This window comes from Hypoxylon trugodes (genome assembly GCF_022578975.1).
Source record: "Hypoxylon trugodes strain CBS 135444 unplaced genomic scaffold F4822scaffold_7, whole genome shotgun sequence".
Classification (NCBI taxonomy): Eukaryota; Fungi; Ascomycota; class Sordariomycetes; order Xylariales; family Hypoxylaceae; genus Hypoxylon; species Hypoxylon trugodes.
Window position 1 is genome coordinate 1,628,287 of NW_026250022.1, and position 15,903 is coordinate 1,644,189.

Below are 15,903 nucleotides of genomic sequence, written 5' to 3' on the forward strand. Positions count from 1 at the left end.
TAGAGTAAAACATTCACAGTAAATCCATCTATCTTATTAAAAGAGGGTAGACACTTTCGTTAATAAAAAACGGGTGCAAACGCTGGAATACTTGTCATAACCTATCATCCATTTAGAGGTGGGAAATTCATCATCAGATTAGTCGATCGACCTTCATACATCGTAATCCAAACCCCTCCATTCCCCATTCCCCATTCACAACAGCAACAATGTCCACAACAACGAACCCAGACCCAGCACCGGGCCCACTAGCTTTCATCCCGCTCGAAGCGAACCCCGAGCTCATGACCACCCTCCTACACAAACTCGGTCTAAGCAAAGCCCTACAAGTCCACGACGTATACTCCATCACTGAGCCGGAACTCCTAGCCTTCGTCCCGCGACCCGCACTAGCACTCCTCTTAGTCTTCCCCGTATCCGCGACCTACGAGTCAGCACGTCTAGCCGAAGACGCCGGCGCAGAAGAATACGCGGGTAAGGGAGAGGGCGAGCCCGTTCTCTGGTTCAAGCAGACAATCCGCAACGCCTGTGGGTTAATGGGTCTTTTGCACGCTGTTTCTAATGGGCCTGCGAAGGGTTTCGTTGGTAAGTCCTCCTTACTGAGTACTATCAATCTAATTTTTAAACTGGACTGAATCCGCTTACACCCCTCGCCTCTATAGAATCAGATACCCCCCTCTCCCGCCTAATCGCAGCCTCAACACCCCTCCCACCCGCCGAGCGCGCCGCCCTCCTCGAACGCACCCCCGAGCTCGCCTCCGCGCACCAAGAAGCCGCGAGCCAAGGCAACACCACAGCACCTGACGCGCGCGACGACGTTGATTTACACTACGTGTGTTTCGTAAAAACCGAGCATGACGGTGGTACACTCTGGGAACTCGATGGTCGACGGAAGGGCCCCATCGCCCGCGGCAAGTTAGCAGAGAACGAGGATGTTTTGTCCGAGAAGGCATTGCTCTGGGGCCCGTTGAAGTTCCTCGAGCGTGGAGGCGGCGATATGCGGTTTAGCTGTGTTGCGCTGGCGGGTTCGTTGGAGTAGATTTCTATTCCCCAGGAAAAGAATATAATAGAGTCGTTAAATCGGAGCGTGCTATACGCATCATGGCGTTGTATTCGGAAGGACTGGGATGCGTTAATGGACATCCAAACCAATAGGCCCCTTAGAGGAGGTGAAATAGGAGTACAATAATTCTATGGAACGGTTGATCTACTTTTCAAGTTCAGGTCCTATAAACAAAAGCGTGGGTAATACTAACAATCTAATGATACCAACTCGCAATACTCATTATTAACACCTTGAAAACATCCCCGGAAGAATCCCTTTTTAGCAATTTCAAAACCGGCTACCAAGCTCATTCAATCGTCTTGCCCCTAACTCCACCTTTCTAGGCTCACAATCTTCTAGCCGACACCCCAATCACGTCATATAATAGAGTTGTATGAATTGCACGACAAACATCATAGCACTACATCATAGCACTATATCATAGCACTATTGGCGCCTCGTTCATCGAAAAGCTTCTACGAGGGGTACTGGGAGGTATTGTTTCAACCACCCCAAGAGGTTCGAAGTTATACGAGGGGTAAGGAGTATGTGGAAGCGATACAGGGCTCATAGGAGGCTCCGCATATTGACAGCTATGGTGTCCACAGCAAGTTGATTCAAGACATAAAGCCGGTACCAACGACACGGGAACGCAGGTGTACAAGGGATGTTCGTGAAAGCATCTGTGCAAGCAAAGGGGCCCGCGGAGGTAAGGGGTAGTGACAAAACCTCTCATCCGACTCGGACTTGAATTGAATCTAACGGCAAACAAATTAGTACGTATCGTCGACACTACATATGTAACGATACAGGGCTAAGTCATGGCAAACAGATCGATCACTTACCCTCTTCGCATCCACGCTGGGTTACGCTTTGGCGAATCAGCCATTTTGAAACCGAGCTGCTCACACCATGGGGAAACGCAACGACTCGTCGGGCCGCGATAAGGTGAACAGTCTCGAGAAGGAGACTGGCAGGTACCGATTTCAGGGGCGGAAGCCGGTTCTAAGCTGCGGAGGATATGACCCGGAATAATAGTCATGGGCGCGTCTTTATTGCCATCTAAGCCATGATTCGCGGGATTACCATCTTCGCGACCCTCTTGCTCACCATTATGCTGGTGGGCTGGATGGAGAGCCTTGCTGGCTACATGGGTCCCACCCTCGTGTGGTTGGATATCAAAGTGCTCGTGTATATGCCTATCAATGTGTGCCGCAATATGCTCGATCAGATCTTGTTCGCCTAGAGTAGGAGTCTTGTCGGACTGGTGTGTATTGTGGGGTTCGTCTGGACTTCCCGTGCCAAGCAATTTCTTCGCGGCTACAGTTAAGTCGTAGAATGAAGGCCAGCCTTGCCAACTGTCCAATGATTCTTTCAAGAAGTTTATCGTCCCCTGCTCTTGTGGATGTTCGCAGATGTGACATCCAGGATGGTGGAGAGTCTCGGTAACAGTGAAACTTTCCACATCAGCCGGGGGTTCTGATCCGAGAGGAGGATGAGGATGGTGATGAGGATGGTGTTCAACCTCTTCCACTTTGACTTCCTTCTTGCCTTTGTCGGCACGGCGCTTTTCCTTCCGCTCGATTTCCTTCTCCTTTTTGAGTCTTTTCTTTTCCTCCTTTTCTTTGGCTTTCCGCTCCTTCTCAGCCTTCTTGGCCTCTCCCTTCTCTTTCTTGGCCTTCTCTTTTTCTTCTTTGGACTTTTTACCCTTGGGTATCTGAGGTTCACTTATGGTAAGGACGGCTAAAATTTCAGGAGGTTCTAGGGGAACATGGTTCTCTTTACCGGACGGCTTCCCATCTTCCTTTGGTCCTACTTCGTCTGGTTCATTAGAAGCGGACTGAGGGCTGATAGCGCTTCGAATGAGATCGAACGCCTTATGGACTCCGCTAGAAACGTCTTCTTGCAAAGTTTCATTGGCGTTCTTATCCTTATCTGTCGGTGGTTTCTCTTGGACGTGCTGACAGGAAGGCTCAGCGCCTGGAGTATCCAATGTTAGCTCGGGAATCATAGAGGCTCAGTGTGACTAACTAGCAGGAGGAGAATGGCGAGGCTTTTCTGTGAAGTGTTAGTTAGTCATTGGGGGCTGCGTCGGGAAAACGACAACTAACCCTTCGGTGGTGTCTTTGAAGTCTTCTTGCGGTCCTCTGGTTTCTTCGGCTTCTCAGTCTCAATGGGGGTGTCTGAAGGTACTGGTACGATGACCACCACCTTTGGTTCTGTATGCGAAGTAGCTCGAGGTCTTGAGTCATGCGCAAGGTCGTCTATCTCGGGCTCGGGAGAATCACCATGCCAGCTACAGGTCTCAGCAGGCTGACGATTATGGTCGTGTGCAAGGTCGTCCAATTCGGATTCTGGACTATCACCTTGCCAGCTGCAAGTGTCGGCAGCTTTGGATTTCGTATCGGTCTTCTTCGTTTCGCACATATTGTGTCCTTCTAGGCCAAACGGAAAGAGAGAAGTGTCTCCTACAGTGGGTTCTTCTAGAAGGAGTGAATTCGGCCCAGAGATGGGCGATTTGGTCATTGTCCCACAAGGGGATTTTGCATTAAGTATTTTGTATAGGTTTTATGTGTCTAGGGATTGTTTTGATAGTCGTGAAGAATATGAACGGGGGTGATGGAATGGTATTTAGGTGAGAGAACGTCTTGGTTGTAAGGACGGTTCCCACTTTCGGTTGATCAATTTGATTTAATGTATATTCCATTACTTCTACGAGGAAGGATAAGGTAGCTTGTTGCGACTTCCTAGATATCTTCCTTAGAAGGTGCGCACGAAGAAGATTGAGTAACAGCGACACAAGGGTTCATAGCCAGGTATTACTTCTAACATATCCCCTCAATCGATACTCCTTTCCATTGAAGCGAAACAATATAAATCTACTTGAATACGTTGATGCGCAACATTTATACCTAGGTATGTGAGAAATAAAATCACAAACTTAATATTCCTATAGACGGGCTCGCTATTAAATATTCATTTTGGGTGTGCTATTAAAACCAATAACACGCCTCCTATCCACCTAGATAGGTCCGATTATCAGGTATATTTAGTCACATTTGTTACACTTCGTACTCGACAAAGGCTCCCTGTAATTCATCCTGAGCAGATACCTAAGGATTTATTATATTACTTCACCAATATTGTATAATTGTCCGCACATCTTAGAAGGGATATATTGCCCGAGTTGATACCATCGAGGCCTCGCGCCTGCATTCAATATTCTAAATCTGTTTCTGTGGATCTGATTCCTTTGGGGGGCCAGAACGCGGTTACATCGTGAGACGGGATATCTCAGATTTTTATGAAAACGCGCAATGTCCACTGAATGGTCTGTTCGCCAAACGATGTGACCGATCTAATTCTAGGTTGTTTGTTACCGAGATCTTGGAGACATCGGAGGAAAAAGACAGAAATATTTCAACTAGCGTATTGTCAAGGCGTTATCAAACAAACTGACAAGCTCGTGCGATATATACGCATTCTCTTCGTGATGGAAACGAGGATATATGGGACTACTGTCATGTTTGTACCACATTCTGGGGCCACTTACTGCATGGCGGCCTCCTAGACTCAATCGACGGTGACGCTAAGAATCTAGCCCGTTGTTAGAATGAGACCGTCGCAATTAAATGGTGTGTGTCAAGTAAGGACTCGGATCACACACAGAGCGCCCCTAGTCTAAGACAGTAATGATGGGGTGGTTACGCGCTGCAAGTGCACAAAGTGCTAAACGTCGCGGTCCACGTGGTAGAAGATAGATCTCAAGCAACCTAGAGTTTTAATGAACGAGAGCAACTTCGCGGTCATGGTAGGTTCGCTCGACTGATTTGATTTTAGATATACATCGCATCTTTGAGACAACCCTTCACTAATAACTTTTAGCTGAGTTTCTGTTTATTGTGATTGTAAATAGAAGATCTATTAACGGTTGCCCAATGTCATCTGCGTGAGACAATGGGTAAAGAAAACAGCCTTGCGTACGGGTACTGAGACAGCTGGAAATCTGTTAGAACCTTGGAATTTTCCAGAGCAACGCCTAGTCAGCAGCCACTCGGAACAGCCCCCTGGTAGACCGACCCAGGAAAACGGTACATGAGAATTTGATCTTAATTCGATTCTGGGGTTATCGATGTCCACCAACTTAGTATCTACTTGGTAGGCTTTGCCAAGTTGACCTTTTGTTAATAACTGTATATTGTCGCTTAGATTTACTATGTTGTATAGTAGTAGTATAAGCCTAGTGGACCTAAGCTTCAGCCGTCTTCACTAAATCAGACTAGTAAGTGAAGTATCTAATGTACGTGTAGATAGTTCGTCATTCTATGCTGGAAGCCGTATTACAAACTCCGGTGCCTCCGAGTCGAGAGGGATTAGGTCATGGTGCATGTTGCCTCTTACTATTAAACAATCCACTCCCAATCGACTGGCAACAGACCGCGTCGAAAAAGAAAGAGGAAACGACAACATCGAGCTAGACGATACTAGTGCTGGCAACGTAACTTATGATCTGATAATAGACGGTATATTTCATCGTTTGTTTTTGAGCTTCTCCAAATATTTGGACGGGCTAAGCCAACCAAGGTGACGAATAAAAGCCCCGAAAAGCCTCGTCGGGTAACTAACCAGATGTAGGCAAATGAGTTTAAGTACTTGCTTCTTTTTTACGTTCTACGGTACGTTAGTTAGAGTACCTAGGGTGGATGTACACGGGTGAGCTTTCAGGGATGGTGACGCTACCGATTCCCCCTTTTTTCAATCTCCATTCTAGCGGTATGGGTACTAGATAGTACATATGTACTGTAGGTCCTAGAGCTTGATGTCATACTACATGTAGGTAAGCCCTTCGCCGTCGCGTCAAACTCAAATTTCTCTAACGATTCTTAGCTCTTACATGTGCCCTCAAAAACATCGTCTTTCTGCGACAACTCCGGCTACCCTTTAAAAAGAAGGGTGGGATAAAAGGATCCGAGGGAATCAATAAGTTTAAACATAATAAATATCTGATTGGTCAAAGCTAGTTATCCTTTGATGATCGGCTATCTTTATTAACTACCGTGGGAACATGTTTGCGCAGGGGGAATCCCTCGTCCCGGAATAATAGCAGAAACGTATTAAGATCCTAATGCGACACACCTAGGGAGTATCATCATATGTTTGCTTAGTATGAGAGAATCCATGTACATCTAAGACTTCAAGGAGGTTGGCTTAAAGAAGTACGAAGTTGATACACACGCATTAGGGGGCACTTATTCTATTATTATTATTATTCTGTCATTACATCTTTTAAGCTCTGTTAAAAACCCCCGTAGCTTCAGAGTCTTCGGCCGTATATACAGGTATGTACCCCACTGAAGCATTCGGTTAGACGCTTAGGTGTACTTTACATGTGTGGAACTATCGAAACCGGGTCCTGTAATACATGGAAGTACTTCTTAAATTGGGTTTATAGTGGCGCTTCTATTTAACTATTCGTTGAAGCCTTAGATATCGACCTAGTAAGAGAGGGACTGCATAGCCTCGCTGCAAACAATAATGAATATGACGCACTGAAAGTTTCCAGTCCGAATCTCCTTCATAAACACATAAACAACTTGTAAACGACACATGTACTCGGAGTGATGACGGCTAGCTGCACCGGCTCATGGCGGCAGGGATAGATGCTGGGCGTCGTTCCATGGTTTCGCAACCGAGTACGTTTTAACAACCAATGAGAATTCAAGAAGACAATCAGGGGAGGTGTGTGGGGTCTTACAAGGGGGTAGAGTGGGACTATCGCGGGCTATCGAAGAAGAAAAAAAAAGGAATCAAAATACAAACGCAAGGTACGACCTGCAGAGTTATGTTAGCTGCAGATTTTGAAGTCTACTCCGTAGTTACTACCTTAATCAACGAAGTTTACTACAGTGCCTATGCCAGTTGATTAAACTAAATCCTTGAATCCATGTAGTACACGAATATCCATATCACCTAATAAAGTCTCTTTCATTCAGCCTTAAAGTTACCAAGGTACCCTGGCACCTCTCTACTTCCGACTCTTGCTTTTCGTTTTTATGTTGCTCAAAACCTCTTCTTCTCTCTCTTCCAACCCTTTTTTAGTCCTCCACCACGTTCATTGTTCCTATCGCCTTTACTCTTTTTCTTTCCCTTCTCTTTGCTATCCCATGCCATTGCTCACCTAAATTTGACTATATTTTCTTATAATTCGTAATCTATTTTTCATTTCTAGTTTTATCATTTTACCATCTATTACATGTAACTACAGACATATTCTATTTATCCGACCAATGAAACCCCGCGTTCACGTAAAACAAGTACAGAAACAAGAGAAGTAAGGGATAACTATTTACAAAGAGATTCTATGGGCCCGGAATTTATTATATCGCATATGGATACTTGAATTCTCAAGATGGGCTGGTTGAGTTTTTTGTCAAAGAAGTCCCCCGTCAATGATCTGGGTGATGATCTCAAAGCACAAGCGTACGACGAGACGATAGCCGCCAGTCCTCCCATTTGTGGTATGAACCGAGCTTTCCCACCCAGTAATCTGGTAAATCTCCGAACTGACATATTTCACTCAAGGCACCTATCCGGTAGCCGGCAATGGACCCAGCATATTGGAGAAGTTCCAAAAATCTCATCCACATTTGAGAGAAACTCATCTCAACCATCTGAATGATGTTTCCGCACCGCCTCCTGTGGTCCCCCGACTGGCCGATCGTCCAAGTACAGCGCCTACCAACCAAGGATCGGCTCGACCTAAATCCCAATCAAGTACCATAACAAAACCACGACTGCGAGAACCTCCCAAAAAGCGACATGGTCCTTACAAACTGCCTTCGAAGATATCAGATGAACGCAACGACGATATCTTGAATAATAATCTGATTTATACTGCACCTTCTCCAAAATTTAATCGCGACCGTAACTCTTCGATATTTAGTGGCGATTCCGGCTCAACGAGGAGGTTTGTCGACCTCTTAGATGCTCAATCGTCAATCAAGCCAGCCAACTTCTATGGTCGTGTCAGAGCCACTGGCACCAAAGACTATGATGAAGATGTCGCGGATCGTAATATTCGCGAGAACGGGTTTGCTTTCGGCTCTGTGCAAGCCCAAGAATCTCATGCCGAGGTTCCCACTATTGACCTTCGAGACGCCGACGAAGTCGTCGATGGACCGCGATCGTCAAGGAAAAGGCATACTATGATATCTGCGTCGCAGAGTAAGCCGGCCTCTTTTAAAAATGATGAAGCATTCCCTAGGATGGTGCCACTGCAATTACCTCGCGACACTGTGAAACCAACGCAGAGAGCTCCCCGTCGGAAATCGTTGCATTCATTTGTTCCCCCTTCCTCCTCGGACATACCAAATGTTCCTATAAGGAAGGACAATAAAGGTGTAAATTCTGACTACCTCCCTAACTCTCCCCGAAAAGGGACGCATTCTATGGCTAGGGGAGATCACGAATACAGTTTATCTACGGAAACTAAGCCAGTTCAATCGCCGAGGAAAACCCACCCAACCTCGGGGTATGAGCAGGAAATAGACAGCGACAGTTCGTACCATACACACGCCGATCCTAATTATGTCCCTTCGAAGCGAGAGCCTCAGTATCAATCGCCAAAGGATCCCTCTCGGCGCAGGACCCTCTCAAATATTTCTCCAACTAGCACCAACCAGCCATTAAAGAGAGGGAGCATACAAACTCTTCCATCTTCCAGTCGCAGGGAGCCGGTTTCTGAAATTGGTCTACCTAGCGCAGAAGAGAGCTTACGAGGGGAAAATGATCGCAATTCTATGAGGCGCCACCATGGGACGGTCCCCGGTATTCGCGATGCATTCTACGAATTGCCACCGCTACAACCCATAGAAACTTACAGTATGTGGCCTCAGTTTCATCGTCGGATGCTTTCTTTACTGACAAGCTTTATAGAGCTGAAGTCGAATCGGAGTCGTCCTAATAGTAAAGACGAATTAATGCATCGTGATCATAATCGAAGCATTGCTTCCATGTCCGCGAAGAGTAGCAAGCGCTCTGGGATTACAGACACTGTTCCAGAAAGGGGTAGTAGCATTCGCCGCTGGTCATTGACCTCCGAGACGGCGGGTTCAACAATGAGCTCGAATCCCTTTAGGCCGCAATCCGGACATACTACAAACACTTCAGTGGACCTTGCACCTCATGTACTACTGTCAAAAACTATGGATTCAGGCCAGGCGCCTTTATCGCCTGGGGACGAACGCATGGAAACGGAAAGTCAGTCGGAACTTGAAATTGACGAGTCACCGTACCAAGAAGTCGACCCCGATACATTAGCAGGATCTCTTGCTAATTCCGGTCGGCGAAGGCGTTCCACAGATTTGACTTTGGAGGAAGACGCGTTGTCGGTTGATTCCTTTGAAGCCCCTCAACGTCCCGAGTGCGAATTCGAGAAGGATCTGCTTTTCCATGGTTACGGATTTGAGGGTTCGCAACTACCAGGACTTCCTGGACTATTCGATGCAGCATTACCGAAAACAGAGTCTTCTCCATCCGAGCGAACAAAGACGCTCTCTGCATTTAGAGGCTCTTATAACTTAGCTAGCTTCAGCACTCCTAGCCTTGAGGAGCTACCTCACACCAGAGAATACCAGTACTCGAGCCGGTCCCTGCCGTATACATCTCTGCCAAGATCATCTCGTTTTCGAAAGCCAATCTTGAACTATACCGATTCAGAGGATGACGATACCTCAGAGTTAGAATACGACTCCGAAGAGGATCTAAATTTCGACATTCCTTTGAAACGCTCGGGTGCATCTCAGCACGATTCTTATAGCGGTAGACGGCGGTATGAAGACGTCGCCGAGCCTATTAGAGAAGGTGGCTCGGAGTATCCTGATGCCGGTAGGGTTGCCGTGCTTCGTAGGGAAGCCAAGGCAAAGCAGCGTGCGAGTGGCGTACTACCGCGCAAGGCAAAAGGTAAAGGAAGGGCGGCTGACATCCGTTACCCAAGAATTGGGTTGGATGACCCATTCAGTTATGCGGATGTGGAGTCATGATATGATGAGAAATCATTGAAAACACCGATGAAGTAGCACAGCAGCTTGTGTCGCACACCCACATGTTAAGAGGTTTTCACAGCACCTCTATCCCCCTATTACCCTGCGAAAGCATCTCTCCTCAGAGTACGCGTATGATTTTAATGATTTTTGTTATGGTTTGACACGTTTGGCGTATGGAACTAGGTTCACTCCAGGCCCGGCGAGGCTCGAGTGCGTTTTATACCCCGACGCTGTGGACAGGATTATTAGGTAGTGAGGCATGATGGGGTCATGCCTTGATTATGAAGGGTGGCGGTAATCTGATTACAATTTCGGTCATCTACTTACGGATAAGTCATTTACTATATTAATCTACATTCACACTACTTCCCATTATCATGTTATCATGATGTAGGCCGCGTACTTCTAGGAGATGACGATTAAATGTGAGACATACATGTCGCTGTTTAAATCCCTCTATTCTAGGGACGCTCGGAGACCGGTCTATCGCAGGCGCGGGGTACTAGTAGTACGATTGCGTCACGAAAGACATTTCTACGCCTTCTTTTTCCTTAAAATCTTCGCATTTCGTGGTTATTTACGGCTACATTATCATTACACGTAAGCTTTTAAAAGCGTCAATATGCACCTTTGTGGGTATATCCTCCGGTGTCCTCCTCCTTAGATAGCCGTAGCATGTTCCAGGAGATCCGAATTCTCAACATCCTTGGGCAAGCAGGTACATCCGTGTTCCTTCTTATATTCCTCCACACTTATCTCCGCCAACCTCTTCATGATCTTCTTCGCAGCCGCAATCTTGGCCGATCGACCACTACTAGCGGTAGCGTGTTCGCGGACCTGACCATGGATCATAACGCCACAAAGCACTTGCGAATGGCCTATTGGTGCATCCTCCATGCCGATTTCCTGGATCATGAGACGCCAGTTTGCACAGCGGAAATGCAGCGATAGCATATTCGCCAAGAACGTAACCGGGTGTCGGTTGGCGAACGTATCGTAAAGATGCATGTCCTCAAAATATGGTTGAATATGCGTTTCAAAGAAGCGCTGGACTTGGCCATAGTTGAATTTACTGTCGACGAAGAGGGCGCCGATGTACGACTCCACGAGATCGGGGAGCGCTTTAGGTGGTTTTTGCACTTCGACCCAAAAGTTTTTCGCGTATGCTGCACGTCCGAGATTAGCAGACTCGGCGTCTTCTTCCGCCTTTTGACGAGCCTCCGTTATCACGATCACGTATTCTGTAATTTCATTTTGTAGACTAGTGGTCATAGAAAGCATGTGTTTTTGCAGACCGAGGGAGACGCAAAGGCAACCTAAAAATTGATTCGACACCATGGCCATTTTGTGTTCAGTCAGCCACTGCGGATCTGCACCCGGATATCGGTGAAACAGGAAGTCGACGCAAACCATATCGAGCAATGAATCGCCGAGAAACTCCAGCCTTTGATAGTTTGGGATGCGCTCGTAAATTGTGCCATATGATGGGTGCATGAAGGCGCTACGTAGCAGACGTGGATAAGTGAACTTGTAACCAAGTTTTGCTTCGATCTGCTTGGCTACATCCCGCTGAACGGCTGTAGGTTCAGCGCTTTGCCATTCCGGAACTTCATACGCCGCGTAGTAGTCCCCATATTCCATCATCTTGTGGTTTTTATGGTTGACGAATTTCGTCACGGCCTGGATAGCCAAGTCAAAACTACCCTGTTCATACGTTGTTAAATAAGATGCCCCAATGAGTGCCTCACAGACGTCAGCAATTGACTTATCTGCCAGGTTGTGAACTCCTCGACCAGCACCCTTCTTCCCCTGAATGCTAGTATTCTGCTTGCCTCTGAGTAGATCAAGACCGTCTGGATACCACGTTCGTCGGTTAAATCCCTTAGAACGGATTGATTCCTCGAGTTTTAGTTCGAGCGCATTATTAAAAAGGTTCTTGTTGCAAATGAGTACCATGCGGTTGACGTGGTACTCGAACTCGTTGCTATCTGGAATCTGGGAAAATAGACCAATTGTCGTGCTCATCTTCAAAAATGAGTCGCCGAGGAATTCAAGACGCTCATAGTTCTCCCCCATGCCTCGTTGGATATTGACCTGCTCTTCTGAGTGTTCTTCAGTGTTGTCGCTATCCTTAGTCATCGCCTCAAGGGCAAGATCAGGTCGAATGTTTAGAGACAGAGACTCGCAAGCTTCTAGTACGATAAGGCTGGTCTCTATTCGATATATCGTGGCCGGTAAATTGTACGCCATAGCGACTATATCTACAGGTAACTAAGTCTATTAGTCTCAGAATCCCAGCAAACGGCAATATGGATAACTTACTGCGGACAACTTCAAAGTCTCGAAGATTATGAAACATCTTCTTTGCACATCCACGGGCTTGTCGAGCTCGTCTAGGAGATTTCGTCGGAGTGGAATATATTCAGCTTCCACGACGGGTAAGTCATCACGCATCACCAATTTAGCGCGCGACTTCGACCATAAACTGATACTGAAGTTCCAAATGTCCTTTGATGACTCCCGTGTAACTCTCCTATTCCCCTGTTTCTTGGGAACCCCAGGGAGCTCCGGGTCGGTCGGTTTGAGGTCCTTACGGCGGCGAGTTGTATAGAATTTACGTGAGCCGTCGTGGGGGTCGACAACATACCTCCTTTCGAAGAATTCATCAGGCTGATTTTCCCAATCAAGAGACCTTGGAGAATTTTGAATCGCTGAGAGACACTCCCAGTCGATTAAACTGTGGGTATTCTCACTAATACGAGCGAAGTCAAATTTGTGGCCATGTATAAGGGGCGCGATGAAGTAAGGCATCTTCTCTGGCTCCGAACGATACTCCTTACTGAATACATCATCAAATATCCTGAGCATGAAATGAGTGAGCTGCTCAATTTGTTCTGGCGTTGTTTCGAAGGCACAGGTCAAGGACACACATTCCACATCCGAGGAACGCTGGTCATCGAAAAATAGAGGGAACCTTGCTATCTGTGGGAGAGGTTCCCGGGTGAGAATAGCCAGCGGCCTTGAAGCTCTCCCCATGGCTTCTGGGGAAACCATCCTCAATGCTGTTATAAATAACCTTGTCGGCATACCTCGGTTCTCCCATATCCGAGGCTTGGTGCGCATGGGATATTCAGCTCGCTTCTTCGAGCTAATAGCCAAATGTGCATTGCGCATAGTAGGAAGCTTTTTAGTGAACGTCGACTGTAAATAATCGTCTAAGTATTTCTTCTTTTTCAATAGGAGGCACATCTCAAAAGCGGCCGAGCACCTAGCGACTTGTTTGGAGTCAGCACGTTGCCCAATAGCACTTTTGATAGGGGAGGAGTCTGGAAGAAGAACTTCACACTGAAATTCTCGTCCAATGGTCCTCACTATGTAATCTGGAGTATAGATGGCATCTAATGGTCGTGGTAGAGTGGAGACAAAGTTGGCCAGGATCACAAGGCTGATTTTATAAGTCAATTTCGCGCCCGTCGAAGGTACAATGTATGTGCGATGGCTCTTCTCCCGAGATAGGAAGTAGTCCATGTTGTAATCGCTACCAGTAAGGAGTCGGTCTTCCGATAACGTATTATAAAACTTACGAAGTCGCGCTTCGCTATCTTCGTTGTCAAAGACAGACTGGAGCTGTCCTTGATTAGAGCGTTCAATCATGTGGAAAAACTTAGAGTCTTTGCGCCGTGCCCGACCCCTCGACTGAATGTATTGGATCATGGTTTTGCAAGGATCAAAACGAATGATGATATTGCAGTCGGGGATATCGATACCTTCTTCGCCAACGCTGGTGGCGAAGATGCAGTTTAGATCGCGGTTTCGAAACCGGTGCATAACCACAAATTGGTCTTTCAAACTCATGCCAATTTCTCCAGAGTCGTTACCCACCCCTAACTGCTTCTTCGTTAGCAATGGTACAGTTTTTACCTAACTTGAGACTGCTCACCAACATGCCAACCTTCATATAAGGCATATCAATACTCGGATGTTTGAGAAGGTCAGCGAGCAACAACGCAGTAAGGCGTTGTTCCACGAATATGATGCACTTGTCGCTAGATGGGTCAAAGTGCTCCTGCAGTGTCTCAATGAGTGATTCAACTTTGTTGGACAAGTAGAGAGGATCTTTCCGGGGCTCAGGTAATATATGGTTGGCTACCATTCGGCATGCCTCCCGAACCGCAAACCTCTCCACATCAAGAGCAGCAATAGGTGCCTGCACTCTTCTATCCATGAAGTTTCTCTCGGTTTTCGCCTCTAATTTATGGGTTTCTTGCTCTGTTAAGCATAATTTCCAGAGTCGGTCTGCACACCACCGACCCATCTCTGTAGTACAATTTCTAGAGTAGGTAAACAGCCTTTTAAAGACCTCGTTTTGGCCGACCATTTTGTATAACCTATGCCAGAGAGGAGTTTCAAAGGGCTCCTGTGGCATGCTGTATTTAATCACACTTTCTGTTGGCCTGTTGATGGATGACTTGGCGAAGACCGAGAAATCTGCCACGGTAGCTATTTCGCTATGTAAAAGTCCCTCAAGCTTGGCGGCGGCGGAAGTCACATCTGTTTTGGCGTCTACGGGGGACGCGGTCATGCCTAGAATCCTGGGTCGTATGTGATCGCCTTCCTCTAATATTGCGTAAAAGTCTTTGATGATTCTGGCGTATGGGTGATTCTTCTTGGTGTGGTGAGCTTCATCGAAGACTAGGAGGTTGATACGTTCCATCTTGATGAACGAATGGTGGAGGCATGAAAGGAGAATATCTGCCGTACAAACAATAACCATGTTTTCTTCTATCCTTTGCTGCCAGTCATCATAGCCGAGGGAAAACCCTCCAGCATCGCCATGAAACCGTTTGACAGGATGATCAAGATTAGCTTTTAGGACTTCATATTGTTGAAGAACTAATGCAACTTTATCGACCTACGCACGCGTTAGTACCCGCAACAATAATAGTGTGATGAGAGACTAGAAACCAGAAAGAAGGAAATTCTAGGTGGTTTGCCAGCACTCCTGTCTTCAAGCTCCTGCTCAATGGTATGACGGAGTAGAAGAGCGGCAATAAGCGTCTTGCCAGTTCCTAAATTGTTTCCATGTAAGCTCCAAGCCCAACCGGCACCAGTCATATTCGGGGTAACGAACCAGTATCTAGGACGGCGATGATATTTTTTTGTTTAGCTCTTTCAAATAATTCGGTTTGGTATTCTCTCGGGCTTGAGATGATATTCTCACTTTCCGCCTCCCGTACAAGAAAATGCATAGACTTTGCTTCATCCTTCATGGCCGGGATGGAGCCGAATATTTTTTGTTGGTGATCTTTCATGAATTGCGTAAACTGCGTATTGTCAATCACTTTTCGTGCCGTTCCTTGGGGTTGAATGAGCTCCTTAGGAGAGTCATCGTTGTCTGTGTCGGAATCATTGTCAGCATCTGACGGCTCTTCGGGATCTGTATGAGGTGCATTAGGTTCAAATTGGACACTTTTAAAAATAATCGTCGACGACATATTGGATTATTGCCCACGGACGACCGTATGCATAGGAGACTATGTCTACACCGCTACTAGGAGCGATAAATGAGAGATAGAAGTGAGATGAAGGTTACAGCAGGCAGATGGATGCCCAGTCTAAAAGCTTTGGAGTTGAGGAAGCTACAAAGAGTCAAATGTACGGTGAAGAGGAGATTATGATCCATTGATTAATTTGTTATGGTGTAGCCGTTAATATTTTAGATTTTTAGATCAAGGTGCGAGAAGTCGAAGAACTTAGTTGGTTCGGCGGTATTTTGAAGCAGTCGCGGTGTTTGCACCTTCCGCAACTTCAACC

General features: G+C 46.6%; 4 protein-coding genes across 4 annotated transcripts; 2 read left to right on the forward strand and 2 right to left on the reverse strand.

Moving 5' to 3' along the window:
* Nucleotides 1–209: 209 nt before the first annotated feature.
* F4822DRAFT_437963 (ubiquitin carboxyl-terminal hydrolase) lies at nucleotides 210–1,039 on the forward strand (the record flags this gene model as incomplete). The annotated part of the gene is made up of 2 exons (XM_051462462.1): nucleotides 210–585; nucleotides 663–1,039. 2 exons carry the CDS (start codon nucleotides 210–212, stop codon nucleotides 1,037–1,039), a joined length of 753 nt encoding a protein of 250 aa, XP_051312311.1.
* A 475-nt stretch (nucleotides 1,040–1,514) lies between these two features.
* F4822DRAFT_319531 (uncharacterized protein) lies at nucleotides 1,515–3,957 on the reverse strand. Its single transcript, XM_051455443.1, has 3 exons — nucleotides 3,157–3,957; nucleotides 3,077–3,103; nucleotides 1,515–3,025 (listed from the first exon to the last, which is right to left on the reverse strand). Exons 1-3 carry the CDS (start codon nucleotides 3,569–3,571, stop codon nucleotides 1,887–1,889), a joined length of 1,581 nt encoding a protein of 526 aa, XP_051312312.1. The 5' UTR covers nucleotides 3,572–3,957; the 3' UTR covers nucleotides 1,515–1,886.
* Nucleotides 3,958–6,938: 2,981 nt separating this feature from the next.
* F4822DRAFT_410415 (uncharacterized protein) lies at nucleotides 6,939–10,462 on the forward strand. The gene is made up of 3 exons (XM_051458764.1): nucleotides 6,939–7,563; nucleotides 7,628–8,926; nucleotides 8,981–10,462. Exons 1-3 carry the CDS (start codon nucleotides 7,455–7,457, stop codon nucleotides 10,084–10,086), a joined length of 2,514 nt encoding a protein of 837 aa, XP_051312313.1. The 5' UTR covers nucleotides 6,939–7,454; the 3' UTR covers nucleotides 10,087–10,462.
* A 179-nt stretch (nucleotides 10,463–10,641) lies between these two features.
* On the reverse strand, nucleotides 10,642–15,584 carry F4822DRAFT_444911 (uncharacterized protein; the record flags this gene model as incomplete). Its single annotated transcript, XM_051463301.1, has 6 exons — nucleotides 10,642–12,360; nucleotides 12,412–13,977; nucleotides 14,030–15,001; nucleotides 15,055–15,158; nucleotides 15,221–15,526; nucleotides 15,560–15,584. The coding sequence occupies 6 exons, from the start codon at nucleotides 15,582–15,584 to the stop codon at nucleotides 10,750–10,752; spliced, it is 4,584 nt and encodes a 1,527-aa protein (XP_051312314.1). The 3' UTR covers nucleotides 10,642–10,749.
* Between the last annotated feature and the right edge of the window lie 319 nt (nucleotides 15,585–15,903).

Bases quoted from the DNA above. Each gene is read 5' to 3' on its own strand.
- F4822DRAFT_410415 (XM_051458764.1), top strand. From the start codon at position 7,455: ATGGGCTGGTTGAGTTTTTTGTCAAAGAAGTCCCCCGTCAATGATCTG. The intron at 7,564-7,627 runs GTATGAACCGAG...ATTTCACTCAAG, and splicing joins CGCCAGTCCTCCCATTTGTG to GCACCTATCCGGTAGCCGGC. The intron at 8,927-8,980 runs GTATGTGGCCTC...CAAGCTTTATAG, and splicing joins ACAACCCATAGAAACTTACA to AGCTGAAGTCGAATCGGAGT.
- F4822DRAFT_319531 (XM_051455443.1), bottom strand. From the start codon at position 3,571: ATGACCAAATCGCCCATCTCTGGGCCGAATTCACTCCTTCTAGAAGAA. The intron at 3,104-3,156 runs GTTAGTTGTCGT...AACACTTCACAG, and splicing joins TTCAAAGACACCACCGAAGG to AAAAGCCTCGCCATTCTCCT. The intron at 3,026-3,076 runs GTTAGTCACACT...TGGATACTCCAG, and splicing joins TCGCCATTCTCCTCCTGCTA to GCGCTGAGCCTTCCTGTCAG.